The sequence below is a fragment of the Patella vulgata genome, chromosome 3, assembly GCF_932274485.2.
Source record: "Patella vulgata chromosome 3, xgPatVulg1.2, whole genome shotgun sequence".
NCBI classification, from domain to species: Eukaryota; Metazoa; Mollusca; class Gastropoda; family Patellidae; genus Patella; species Patella vulgata.
The window spans coordinates 21,024,403-21,038,866 of record NC_065881.2 but is presented as its reverse complement, the minus strand read 5'-3'; the positions used below and the strand labels follow the sequence as shown (position 1 = coordinate 21,038,866).

At 39.2% G+C, this 14,464-nt stretch overlaps 1 protein-coding gene across 2 annotated transcripts in view; it reads left to right on the top strand.

The window, feature by feature from the left end:
• Positions 1 to 6,497, top strand: part of LOC126815727 (nibrin) — a 417,793-nt gene extending 411,296 nt beyond the window's left edge. For both annotated transcript variants that reach the window (XM_056099967.1, XM_050541620.2), the window contains exons 12-17: positions 72 to 546; positions 1,251 to 1,307; positions 3,674 to 3,862; positions 4,227 to 4,340; positions 5,754 to 5,803; positions 6,397 to 6,497. In XM_056099967.1, coding sequence (XP_055955942.1) covers positions 72 to 546; positions 1,251 to 1,307; positions 3,674 to 3,862; positions 4,227 to 4,340; positions 5,754 to 5,803; positions 6,397 to 6,433 — 922 coding nt within the window. In that variant the 3' untranslated portion in view covers positions 6,434 to 6,497. The remainder of the gene's footprint in view (positions 1 to 71; positions 547 to 1,250; positions 1,308 to 3,673; positions 3,863 to 4,226; positions 4,341 to 5,753; positions 5,804 to 6,396) is intronic.
• Positions 6,498 to 14,464: the final 7,967 nt, after the last annotated feature.

Below are 14,464 nucleotides of genomic sequence, written 5' to 3'. Positions count from 1 at the left end.
GATAAATTTGAAACAGGAATATGTTTATCTCCTGATTACAGGCGTGAATATATAAGTTTGTTGTATTCCAGACCAACTCAGTCTGTAGCAGATGGTGATGAACCAGTAGTAGAAATTAAAGATGAACCGCTGACACCAATGACAACAACATCAATGAACATAGCTAAAGACTCTTCTATATACACAGAAATAACAGAACAAATCAAAACGGAACCCACATCATCCCGAAAAAGAAACCGATCTCCTAGTCCAGTTCCGGGGAGAAAGAGACAACCAAATTCTACAATTGATGATGACGATTTGATGATGACATCTACTAATCAAAATATCCCCAAAAAAGAGAATGTTGCGGTAAGAAAGCGAGGAAGATCCCCATCACCATCGACCAGTAGAGATAAATCTGCAAACAAGCGTAATAAAATTGTTGAAGCATCCATTTGTAAACAGCCAACAACTACTGTGATTAAAAATGAAGAAATTGTTAAAGAAGAAGATATCACCCATGTGGAGGAACCTGTAGATGTTGACCAATCAGAACAGACACGTGTAAATCAATTTTTTTATGTATACGCCCCCATTCATGTGAAATATATTGTCAACACCCCAGTCCATCTATCCATTTCCCAATTTATATAAACCCTCTGCAGTGTTTTTAAGGGGTTGGGGGTAGGGGGAGTCACACATACTGGCTCCCCTAGTCCCAATGAGAAACCCTTTGCATTGATTTACTGCCTCAAAACACACCAAAAGTTTGAGTTCATGAGTGTTCATTTTAATCAAACTTTCAGAGATTGTTCAGTTAGTTCTAAGAAAACAACTCCATAGACATACAGCACCACACAATGATTTTTTTTTTTTGCAGAGTTATTGCTCCTTTCTAGGCCTTTGCCTGTTGTTCAATCCATTTCAGTTTATTGAATAAAATATTTTTGCGACTCTTTTTACAAACTTGCTTGGTCTAAAGGAACTGTATCGAAGTACAAAATTGTGCTTCAGTGTTTACACAGAGTTATTGCTGTCTCCAAAACTAATCTAAAGGTTTTCGAGGTTTTATTTAAACTTGCTGGAAGAATCCTATTGAAATTCAGAAAATATTCAAAACTGAAACATAAACCAATTCAAAATATTTTGAGTGTAAGAATATCTATTTATGACAGTCGGTTCAGAAAAGTAGGATTTTAAACCGCATTTCATTTCATTTATTTATGATAGATTGTTGAGCTTATTCGTTTTTGTTTTTTTATTTATAGAATGAAGAACCAGTACAGCTCCATGATGGATTCTTAACAACTAGAAAACACTTACAGGTAAACGTCATCACAATAGGTTACAAAATAAATTTAAAGAATGAAAACATTCCAGTATCTAAAAAGAACTTAAAGTCATAAAAAACACAATGCCTAATTCGTGAAATATTTCTGGTAAACGTTTTCTTTGGCTTTCCTATCTTATGGCACATAGGTGAAACTTGTGATAGGTCTCTTTTTGTGGAGTTCTGGGTTTGAACCCAATATCAGTTCTCGGTAATGAACTTTGTTCGTGAAAACGCAACACTTGTCTTTTTTCACGATTTTAAGCAGTCCGATGTCACATTTTTTGCACGTGCATTCCCTGCACTCTGGCCCTTTTAATACAGATCAAGATTTCAACATACATCACTTCGGAAAAATGCCACGCCTTACACAAGAAAACGGTAACAGAGCTATTGGCATGCTGGATCAGGGGTCTTCACAGGTAGCCGTTGCCAGACACTTTAATGTTCACCCATCGACCCCGACCTGAAGCGCCAACAACCGCTGCTCAAGATCACCACATCCGACTACAGCATCTGCGCAACAGGTTCTAGTTAGCTACTGCTACTGCCAAGGGAACTGTTGGCACACGGCAACGTCAGATCAGCCCTCAAACAGTGTTAGTCTCCTCTTGGGTTACGCTGCCGTCAACCTTACCAAGGTCAAATCCTTTTGCATCGTCATGGACTTGCCAGGCAGCAATGGGGCCGCAAATCAGGGATATCTGCACAACACACCATGGCGAAATGTCATCTTCTTGGATGAATCCTGATTAAACCTCAGTTTTCCTGATGGACATCACCGTATCTACCGACGTCAACATAAACGCATTGCTCGTAACTGCGTGCTGGAAAGTGATCATTTGGGGGAGGTGGCATCATGGTTTGGGCTGCTAACAACGTCATTTTCCGAACGCAGTTAATGGTGGTCCAAGGCAATCCCAACGCTCAACATTATGTTGACACCATCCTTCGTTCGGTGTTGCTTCCGTTGCTGGCTCAACATGGTGCCTGTCAACAGATGGTTTTCCAGCATGACAACGCCTGACCCCACACTGCCAGGTTGACAAGAGACTCTCTAAACAATCATCATGTCCATGTTATGGATTGGCCAGCTATGTCTCCAGACACGAACCCGATCAAACACCTTTGAGATGAACTTGGACGCCGGGTTCGAACTCAAGCCGTGCCGCCACAAACTGTTGCAGAGTTGGCACAAGCATTCCAAAATCATTGACAAACAATCCCACAGCGTCTAGTGAGACATCTGTGCTAGTCCATGCCAAGGCGACTTCAAGTCTGTGTAAGAGCTCAGGGTGGACATACCCGATATTAACTTCAGCTGACCCCTGCTTTGTTTCATGGTTCTCTGACGTTTCGGTTTTGTGCATTTGTAGTGAATTCTTTCATGAAATTATCCACAGAAGCTTGTTATCTCAATTTTGTTAATTGTTATGTACATTTGTTAAAATTTGTTGCAGTAAATAAACTTTGAATTTGGCATTGCATTGAGTGTACATATACCTTCATTAGCAAACACCCAATGTTTCAACACATAACACATTGTGTGTGAAACATGGATGGCTCAGTGAGTAAGGCACTGGCTCACTAACTAGGAGGTACTGGGTTGGATCCCGATGTTGACTGAGATAGTTTCTCTAGGTAAAATTTTTTCTCAAAGCACACTACATAGTGTATGCCTGCCTTCAGTAGCCCAATTGCTGTAAAAAAAACAGGAGAGAGAGAGAGAGCAGTGGGGTTTAATGTCCACTCGACACAAACTAGGTCATTTCGGGACTAACTTATGGTTTATTTTTATTTCAATAGTTCGCCATTTCATTTGATTATAGTATATAAACACATTTAGATTTCTACTCAAACGAAGATAGGTCAAGACCTAATAATGTATATAAACGCTGTATGGTCACAGATCTGTTATGTTTAAACTGTGTGATAAGCTTCTCTTTAATCTGATAGAATCCATTCTGGGATATTACAGATGAATACGAAAACAAATATGTCATCATTTTATGTGCTGACTTCACTTGTATTCGTCTTGCCAGTCATTTGGATATGTGTACCATGCGAGAATTCGGTTTTCATTTATTTTCTCACACTTTCTGCCCTCAAATCACTTTGAAAATGCATTATTTCGAATCTAGATTTGAGTCAGACTCGACTCAACACTGAAGTCAGCGACTTGGAACTCGACTCAACTTGAGGTGCTGCGACTTGGGACTCGACTTCTACTCGAGGTACCGTGACTTGTTCCCACCTCTGAATGAGACACATAGACTTTAATTATCATTCTGCTGAAATGATTACTACTTTTAACAAACAACAGATTTATCATTCTGCTAAGTTGTAATTTTCTTTTTATAGAAACCACGAGTAAAGAACGAAGACTATATATTCGAATCGGATTTACCAGAAAGATGTGTTGTTACGTCATTTGTCGAACTCGTAACACGACCACCAACAAAAACACCATTAACACGTGGTGAAGCTGTACCACAAGGTTATATTAAGTGGAAAGGCCAACTTGTTAAAAATTACAAAAAGTTTAAAAAGGTAGGTACAATCAAACACACATAATGGCTATAATGGAAATTTTGTATGGAAAATTTTGTATGCATTTTTATTGAATTCCAACGTGTATACAGAACCTTAGGTTTTCATCGACTCCGAACGACTAAAGACGTTTTCTTTGCCATGCCCTCAGTCTTGAACCAATGACAAGGGAGGAAACCAGGATAGAAAATCAATGAGCAAGCACTTTACTCACTGAGTGACAGTGGCTGAGCTACAATGGAACTTAATGATTTTAGTGCTTGCCCAGGAATAAAATGAAATGTGGGGTTAATGTCCAGGTTTTAAGGAAGAATGCTATCGACATTGAATCAAATTTAGATTGATGGTATATGTGTGTTTATAGGTACAACATGCAGGATCACATGCCTTACCTAATATTATTGGTGGAAGTGATTTACAAGTTCATGAAGTTGAAAGATCTAAAGATTTAGAGAACTGGTTTCAACAATCAATGCAGGTATGACATCATTTAAAATAAAACTAGAAACATGTTTAGTTTATTACACCCATTTTAGTTCACTTCATTCAAACTTACACAATCTGATTAAAATACAGATCTATATTTCGTTTCCTTTTTTTATACCTTCAAAGGTGGAAGGTCGTGTCAGAGGTCATACAAGCGGCTTTTGACCCTATGACATCAGACATTTGATTTTTCTAGTGGGTTACCCACTGTTCTGTGCACCTCAAGCCAAAAACTCGCCATAACAGACCATTTCATTGGCTAATCCATCACATCAACAGAACGCGGGTTATATAACAACTCTTTCAGATCCTAGTGTAGTAAAGACAAGTAAAACAAAGGTTTGAACAATAATAATTGAAACGAAATAGGATCTATGTTTTAATCAGATTGAAACTTACAGTGAGCAATTCTCACTTCGATTTGCCAATTGATGTAACGATTCTTTCATTGTTCCCTATGTTGAAGAAAGCAATGGACTAGTAATGCAAGTTTGTGTGTCTCTTGTCACACTTTTTGGGATGCAATAACTTCAATTTGGTGTAGGTGTTTATTAGATGAATACCTTGACTGAGTTTGATGATGAGCATCCTCTGCTTAAGCTAAGCAGAGATAGCAATTTGATTTGTGGATGCTTTGAATACAATACCTTTGATTTTAACTTTGATTATATATAGTTTCACTACTTCAATAACTTGAGCATCATTTACCTCTTACACACTTGTTTATATTTACTAGGGGATCAGGGGATCACGGTGGCTAAGTGGGTAAGACGCTGGCTCGCTAGCCTGGAGGTCGAGTGTTCGATCCCTGCATTGGCCGAGAAAGTTCATCCCGATTTTCCGTAGGGCCTGGCAAGGACAGCTGTCTAGTTGTTCGGATGGGACGAAAAACCTGAGGTCAAGTGTACACATTGGAGTGCACGTAAAAGATCTCTTGACAGTTGGAATTCGATATAAGAGTGGGCCATAGTACCGCTGTCCGGGCAATATTTCCCTCATTGCACACTGTATGGCATATGCCCGTCTTGATTAGCCCAGTTCGGACCAGAACAGGTGGACGTTGAAACCCCATTTCATTTCATTTCATTTCATTTATATTTACTGCAGAGGGTGCTGTAGTTCGATATTTTTGATTCATATCTTTGTAAATGCTGAACAGAGTTTAACCATTTTTAGAATGATAACTTTCACAATATTGTTGTTTACAAGTGATCCAAATTCACTCAAATGACGATCAGCAGCTTTACACATATACTAGTACCGAAATTCAATCATATTTGTTGTTCAATATATGTTTGTATTCTAAAAAGCTCATGGAACATTGGTATTGATGTCTGGTTCAGAAAATTGATCAAATCAGCCAATGAGATGAAAATATTGGTATAATTTTTTTTTCTAATTTTAGGCAGAAAGTCAACAAAATGAACAAGAAAAAGAAGCTCAAGAACTATTTGAGTATGTTTCATTATCAGTAAAAGTGAAGATTTGTACACCTATTTATATTTTTATATATGTTAGTGTGTGGTGGTGGTGGGGAAGGTGGGGTGCAGTGCTCGAGCAGTTAAATCATGGCATGGGCCAAGAATTATCTTCAAGATTTTTCTAGCCCTCTTCTCACTTGACACCAAGAAGACTTTACCAACTGTAGTTGTTTGGATTGGATAAAGAACCATTGATGTACACTTTAAGATCCATTTGCAGTTGTAATTCAATAAAGAGTAGATGGACATACCACTGTCTTGACAAAATTCTCAAATTAAAATAAAAAGAATATCATGGTCTCAAAAACTGAATTATTGTTATGACTAGATGTTAAACCCCATTCCTGATACTTATTATCAGTGTGAATGTTCAGATATTATTTTAAAGGGGGGAGGTGAGGAGTACAAGAAGAACTTTAACTGTATTCTAGACATCTGATGGTATACAAGTAGGAACATTAATTAATTGGTGAACAGTATTGAAAATAATACATTTGAATATAATACTTGAATATTCTGATTATAATTCATAATAAATAATAATTATTCATCTTTTATTCATTTCAGTTTCCAACCAAAACATTCAAGGAAGAAAACAAGATGACCGCCATAATTGTTTGATTTATCAAAATGTAAATAGTTAATAAATAAAGATATTTCATGTAAAATTCCATTTAGTTACGTCCACATGAAAATATGGTTGTATTATTGTCGTCACCTCTGTTGTCCACCCGTCTTCATTAGCCAGGTTGGTGCAGATATACTGCTACTATGGGTTCACCTACATTTCGTCGCCGACTATGCTTGGCAATCACAACAATGGCCTGATATAATGAATCCAGATTCCACCTGTGAAACACTGACCGGGGAATGTGAGGGGGTGGGGGGACGAATTTGATTGTGCTGCATGTGTGTAGAGGCAGAAATGACGGCTAGTAGCCTACAAGGATATCACACCATGCCAGTTTTCAGATGACATCCAGATCTGCACACGTTTCAGCATGATAATGCTCAAACACTTTCAACAGGTTCCTTTATGGACTTTGGGGGTTGGATGGCCGAATGGTTAGCACGTGCGTGCTGTATCATAAAGCATGTCATTGAGTCAACTGGCATGGTTTCGAATCCCCGATTGTACGTGACAAGGAGTAGGGTCGCCTGTCCAACCTCGTGGGTTTTCTCCGGGTCCTCCGGTTTCCTCCCACTGCTAAAGACCCCTACGCGCAAGCGAATTATTGAAATAAAATTAAAACCATATGTTAGTCCCGAAATGACCTAGTTTGTGTCGAGTGAACGTTAAACCCCATTTCTCTCTCTCTCTCTCTCTCTCCTCTATGGACATGTTGAACAAAAACAATATGACAAGTTCTCGAATGACCAGCCTTCTCTATGCACTGCTGCAGGGATTTTTCTTCCCACAACTACTACTCTTAGTAAGAACTAAATTACACGAACATGGTAGATTTCTATTTTTATTTTTCATAACCAGACTTCTTTATTTGAATATAATTTAAAGATGCATTATGTAAGAATTAGATAAAGAGCTGACCGTTGTTGCTATAATAGTTCAAAATAGATACCAATGAAAAATGAATGCCAGATTGAACATTTTAGTCAAATTACTTTATTCTGTTCGAAGTTATAAGTGTTTGAAGTTTTGACAAAATTTAGCGTAGTTTATTATCATAGCCACGGTACTTGACAATCGAGACCTAGTTAAAATCTTAAATGGATGCAGTGTTCTAATCTACTTAAAATCGGAGCTATCCGATGGTCCAGCACGTTGATTATGGGCTTGTCATGTTAATAAATCTATATAACATTTGAAGCCAGAAAAAAAAATCCAAAACGTTATAGATGATGCGTCCAATCTTTATATCTCATCAGGTATGTTGGTCTGAGATTTTACAGGATGATAAACTCTTCAAAAAAAGTAGGGTATATTGAAAGGCAAATACTTATGCAGGATGTGATATGATAAATAGTCATGGACACTTGACATGCTTTAAGAGTATGCTCACAGATGAAGAACTTATCGCCCCAATAGAACCACTGATCTGCACGTAACGACACGCAATATCGCCATTCACACGTGGGAGGGGTTCATTGTCAAATTTGACACTTCAAGGAAGGGTTGATGAAAACTACTGGTTTATCCGGACATGTTTGCTTTCCTATCGGTTCTTGCATACGATTTACTGTTTGGCGTATCTTTGCTTTAGTGTGTTACGTTTAATTTGATCGGGAGACGTGTCGTCAACGTCAGCCGACAATACTGCAAGAATGGGCCGTGGCACTGCAAGAGAAGTGGGTCAGATTGCCCCTAATCGTGATTGGACGGCTGATTAGGAGCATGCCACGACGAATTGCTAAATGTCTGGAGGATTGGTGGAGCAATTACTCATTATTAAAACAAAAATCAAAAACGTCCATTTTCACTTTTGACAGAGTAACTCTTTGCGAGTGAAATGGGGCCGCCATATGAACTGTTCATGTTCATGTGTAGGCAAATGACCTGTTATTAACATACGCTGGTTACCTCTAATAAAAACAGCAGTGCATTTCCGCAGTTTTGTATTGTTTCTGAATATCTCCTACTTTTTTAGAAGAGTATATAATAATCAAAACGCTGACCTGTCATGAACAGAGGTGTGTGCAGATCGAAGTATTCACTTAATATATATACTATTCAAAAAAAGTAGGGGATATTTGATTTTTAAGTGTTATTAAAGTCACCTAATGAAACTGACGAAGAAACAAATGACAAAATGAAATGAAGTTCACATTCATCGATTTATTCCAAATGATCGTTAGACTAAGTAAGGCACAGACTGGCCATTATAAGGGTAAAATGATACCCGGGGTCAAACAGCAAAGTTACCACAGCATCACAACCAAGTCAGTAACGGGTAAATCCTCCTCTGTTTGCCAAACAAGCATTGATCCGACGTGGCATACTCCTAATGAGACGTCTAAGGTCATTTTGGTCCAGATTGTCCCATTCCTGTTGCAACGCAGCAGCAAGTTCTTGGACATTGGCAGGACGTTGTTGACGTTGACGTAACCTCTGTCCAAGCATGTCCCAGACATGCTCGATGGGGGAGAGGTCGGGACTCAGTGCTGGCCAAGGTAATGTGGTGATGTTCTGTTGTTGGAGGTAACCCGTAACGATCCTGGCCCTGTGACATCTTGCGTTGTCATCCTGGAAGATGAAACGGCGGCCATGACGTCGTGCGAACGGCACAACATGGACTGCCAAGATGTTGTCCCGGTAGTACTGGCCTGTAACACGCCCTGCAACAACATGTAAAGCCGTTCTTCCAGCAACAGTGATGCCTCCCCACACCATAACAGAACCACCCCCAAATCGATCATGTCTGATGACGTTAACGTCTTGGAAGCGCTCGTTTCGACGACGCCACACCCTCCTACGTCTGTCCAAAAAATCAACAGTGAACCTTGACTCATCTGAAAACATCACATTGCTCCAGCGTCGATTTTCCCAGTGTTGACGATCCCTACACCAACGACGTCTTGCCTGAATGTGATGATCTCTCAAACAAGGGATCACGCGAGAACGTCGGGCGCGAAGGTGACCCCTATGCAGTCGATTCCGAATCGTCTGGCCACTCACTCTCACACCAGTGTCTGTTTGAAGACGAGCGCTGATCTGATTTGCTGTGATGACACGATTTCTCAAGGCCAAGGTACGGATAAATCGATCCTGGGCTTGAGTTGTCGCCCTTGGTCGACCTGAGCGTGGTCCTGTACAGATTGTGTATCACGGTATCTGGACCATAGCCTGCTTATGACAGACTGAGAAACATTCATCGTCCGCGCCACAACCGCCTGTGTTGTGCCGATCTGTAGCATGCCAAGGGCACGTAACCTTTCATTTTGGGAAAGCCGACGCATATCAAAATTTGTTTTCTGGTCACTAAAACAATTAAACTGATGTTTCCACCCTGGAATTCAATGCCACAATGACTGTAACATTCAAAGTCAGAGTCGTGCAAATCTTGGGTTGGACCCCCATGATGATCCCAAGCATCACCTGCATTCCATGCGGTAGCTATTGGTGCGTTTGGGCGTCACATGTAACTGGAAATGTTTCTTCTGTTAGGTTCTATAGTGACTTTTTTCGTAGTCATTTGCATATTTTAGTATTATGCCCCCAAAATCAAATATCCCCTACTTTTTTTGAATAGTATATTATGTCTGTTTGTTTACGGGAGAGTCGCAGTGTCTCAGTGAGTAAGGCACTGGGTCACTAATCAGGGATGGGAGATGCATAAATTTGTTCTCAAATGGTTAGGTAGGGAGCACTTTTTGGCGCTGTATGTTGAATTTACATTATTTTTGAAGAATTGGTAAGATTGCCGAAGGCTATTAAATTTGTGCGTAAATTAGGATATACTCTAGAAATTAAAGCACCCTAAATTTATAACAGTCAGAGAGAATAGCTGAGAGCCCACACCTGCTAGGTGATAAGACACCGGTCGATCCATTGCTATAAGAGAGAACATTTTTTTTATTAAGGGAGAGGACTTTATTTTATCACATACAATACATATATTATGAATACGAAGAGGCTAGTGGTGTGAAATTGACTGAAAGTTGTTTTAATTATCGCTAGGGTGTACTGGGTGTGTTAATTAACGGACGGGTGAGTTTGTGAGTTTTCTCGAAAGCGTGTTATAACTGCACCAAAGGTGTTTTATGAAGAACCAGCAGGCTTTATCTGACGCCCCCCCCCCCCCCTATTAAGTTATGGGCCTGGGCCTAATCACGCGAAAATTTCCCGAGTTTTCTATAAAGTGTTGAAAATACGACCATCTTTTGGGAACGTATTTGTTTGTTGTATTATTAATTATTCAAGTATGATTAAGATATCAGTTATTAAGTTTTGATAACGATACAAATCTTGACCAATGTCCCATTTTTATTCATTTTACCAAAGGATCACAAATTTGTGAATTTACTACTAATTCATCTGGACGAGAGGCGTGGACATTAAGTGGCTATAAAGTCTCATAGCAGAAGCTAGTAAACATATTTGGATTTTCGGATTATGGAATACCGCTAACTCTCTAAGAAACTGTTTTACGTGTAGAAAACTGCATCGAAAGCTAGAAAAACAGCTAATGGGACAGCTACCAGACCTCAGAGTAGCTGCAGGATTTCCAGCATTTTACAACACCGCGCTTGATATGTTCGGTCCAGTTCAAATCAAGTTAGAACGAAAAACTCTTAAAGAGGCTAAAGTTATAATATTCGCCTGTATGACGTCAAGAGCAATACATCTTGAACTTGTTACCGACAAAAGCGCAGACACATTCCACATGGCATATCGTAGATTTTCGTGTATAAGAGGTCAAGCCAAATGTTTATGGTCCGACCAAGGAACTAATTTCATTGACTCACAGAAATAATGAAAGACTGGGAACATTAACAAAGTCAAAAATGTGATAACACAAAAATATGGACGTAACTTGCAGTTCCAATGGGATTGGAATATACCTTACGCCAGTCACACGAATGGTGTAATGGAATCCCTCATTCATTCTGTTAGACAAGCTTCAAATGCTACGTGTAAAATGCGCGAATACACTGAAGAGAGAGAGAGAGAGAGAGAAATGGGGTTTAACGTCCACTCGACACAAACTATGTCATTTCGGGACTAACATATGTTTTTTTTTTCAATAATTCGCTTGCGCGTAGGGGTCTTTAGCAGTGGGAGGAAACCGGAGGACCCCCCCCCCGGAGAAAACCCACGAGGTTGGACAGGCGACCCTACTCCTTGTCACGTACAACCAGGGATTCGAAACCACGCCAGTTGACTCAATGACAGGCCTTATGATACAGCACGGACGTGCTAACAATTCGGCCATCCAGCCCCCCTACTATCTTAGCAGAAACAACATATCTAATAAATAGTCGACCATTATATCCCGCAACGAATGAAATTTTCGAAGATCCACCAATAACACCAAACGATCTATCATTTGAACCAAACATCACTCCTCCACAAAGTTCAGATAAAGACTGCCCCAAGACTCTACAACAGACCAATACATAAATTATGTTTAATAGCGTAAGACGCTGGCTCGCTAGCCTGGAGGTCGGGTGTTCGATCCCTGCATTGGTCGAGAAAGTTCATCCAGATTTGCCGGCGTGGTTCCCCCTTGTCAGTGATGCAGGACGAAGGGCCTGACAAGGACAGCTGTCTAGTCCTTCGGATGAGACGAAAAACCGAGGTCCCGTGTATACATTGGAATGCACGTAAAATATCCCTTGGCAGTTGGAATTCGATATAAGAGTAGGCGATAGTGCCGCTGCCCGGGCAAAATTTCCCTCATAGCACACTGTATGGCGTATGCCCGTCTTCATTAGCCCAGTATAGGAGCAGAACAGTAGGACGTTAAACCCCATTTCATTTCATTTGTATTTATTATATATATGGTATTCCCCTTTAAAATGTGTGGGACTGTCTCTTTAATGTTATATCTTTAAGCTTGTCAGAAATCTCTTTTCAATAGCAAGTCTAAACTATACTCACTTTTAACTCACTAAACTAATCACATCTCAGCTTCTCTGGCAAACCTCACATGCAAGCTTACCTTTTCACAAGGAACAGCACATCGTATTACTTGGTAAGTTTTATATATTTATTTGACTTGATTTTTATATTTTTATAGTAAATATTGTGGTAGGCTATAATTAGGATATATATTTTATATATGAAATAATGAAGTTATTAATATATTTCTATAAGTATTTCTATGAGTATATCTGTGCATTTTGAGGGTATTAAACTTAGGTTTTTTTTTATCTGTATACTATCCAACTGTAAATAAAATCCTGAACCTACGACCTGGTGTTTTCATTCCTTATTGGATAAAAACCCTGCTACATAGGCAATATATTTCTAGGTATAATTAGTTACAACTTACTAGTCGTTAGAAACTACATGTATATCAGAGGCCACGGAGCGGTTTCCGAAGTTGGGGGTCTGGTAATTGAGGGAAGACGTCTCGAAAACGAAGCGTCGCTTATCGACGCGAGAGCGCGTTGCTGCGGTTCCGCGGCCCCTGTATCACTTAGTTGTGTTAACTTTGCGTATGTAAGTTAATTTCGTTCTTTTATTATTTCAGTGCTTTTCTTCTTTCTGTTTATTTGATCCTGTCCGGATTTATGGGCCAATTTGTATTGTATCAGTCAAAGATTTAAAAATTGCAGTTTAAAGGTATATGTTACTATTAGTTTTAAATATATATTACATTGTGTAAATGGTTTTAGTTTAAAGTGGCGGTCATGTTCAACGCATATAATAATGTAATCTGAATGTATACAGACTAATTTACATTCAATCTTTTCCATTTTTACTCTAATTTCAAATCCGTTATGTTCGGCGAAATACGCCAGAAGTCTCAGTCGAATGGCAATATCGAGTGTCAGGCTATTCCAGTCTATTGCGCATGTTCTCCAAATAATATATGGCTTCACCATTTGACATGACTTGTGGAATATGTCTAACCTCGTTCTTTCTTGTCCCTTGTTACAAATGGCGCTGGAACGCATTATGGTACACGATTCGTGTACCAATGGTAAAATGTTTATTTTTTCTTAAATATTGGATATCAGAAGCCCACCTTTTCCCAGTAAGATCACAACATCAATGTTGATTTAAATTGACAAATAATTTGTGTTTTCAATGTGGAAGACTTTGGATGATATTGAGTTAGAGACTAAGCTACTTTAATATGTAATATATTATTTTAATGATACAAATGCATTGATTTTATATGTTTGATTAATTATACATGTTATTTATATTAAAATTGTATATTTTCAGGGTTTTATTGGATAACTTTTAATAAACGTTCGTAAACCCGAAACCTTGTGTGGTTAATATATCCGTATTTTTACCCCCTACAACATAGAGAACAGGTGAAGTTCCGATTGGTTGACGACTGTGCTGATGATACATCAATCAGGTATGTAAATGTTCTTATATTTTAATGATCTGGCTAAAATTCAAGAAACTTACAATGGTTTTCATCAACTGACATAGAAAGCCATTTTCGATTCGGCAGAGTTTGACTAAATTAGATTGAATGCAAAACTGAGGTTGTACATTCACCGTTTCAAACTTCGAAATATGTGTTGCTTTGAACTCTTCAGTGTAGAAATATGGGTGGTATATAATTCCAAAAGTGTAACCGTAAGAAATGAAATGGTGTTTAACGTCGTTCTGTTCTGCTCTGATTGGGCTAATGAAGACCGGCATACGCCATGCAGTAGTGTAGTTTTGCTTACTCTTCTATCGAATTCGAGCTGTTAAGGGTTCTTTTACGTGTACACTGAACCTTGGCTTTTCGCCCTTTCTAAATAGAGAGAGAGAGAAATGGGGTTTAACGTCCACACGACACAAACTAGGTCATTTCAGGACAAACATATGGTTCAATTTTTTTTGATAATTCGCTTGCGCGTAGGCGTCTTTAGCAGTGGGAGGAAACCGGAGGACCCGGAGAAAACCCATGGGGTTGGACAGGTAACCCTACTCCTTGTCACGTACCACCGGGGATTCGAAACCACGCCAGTTGACTCAATGACAGGCACGTGCTAACCATTC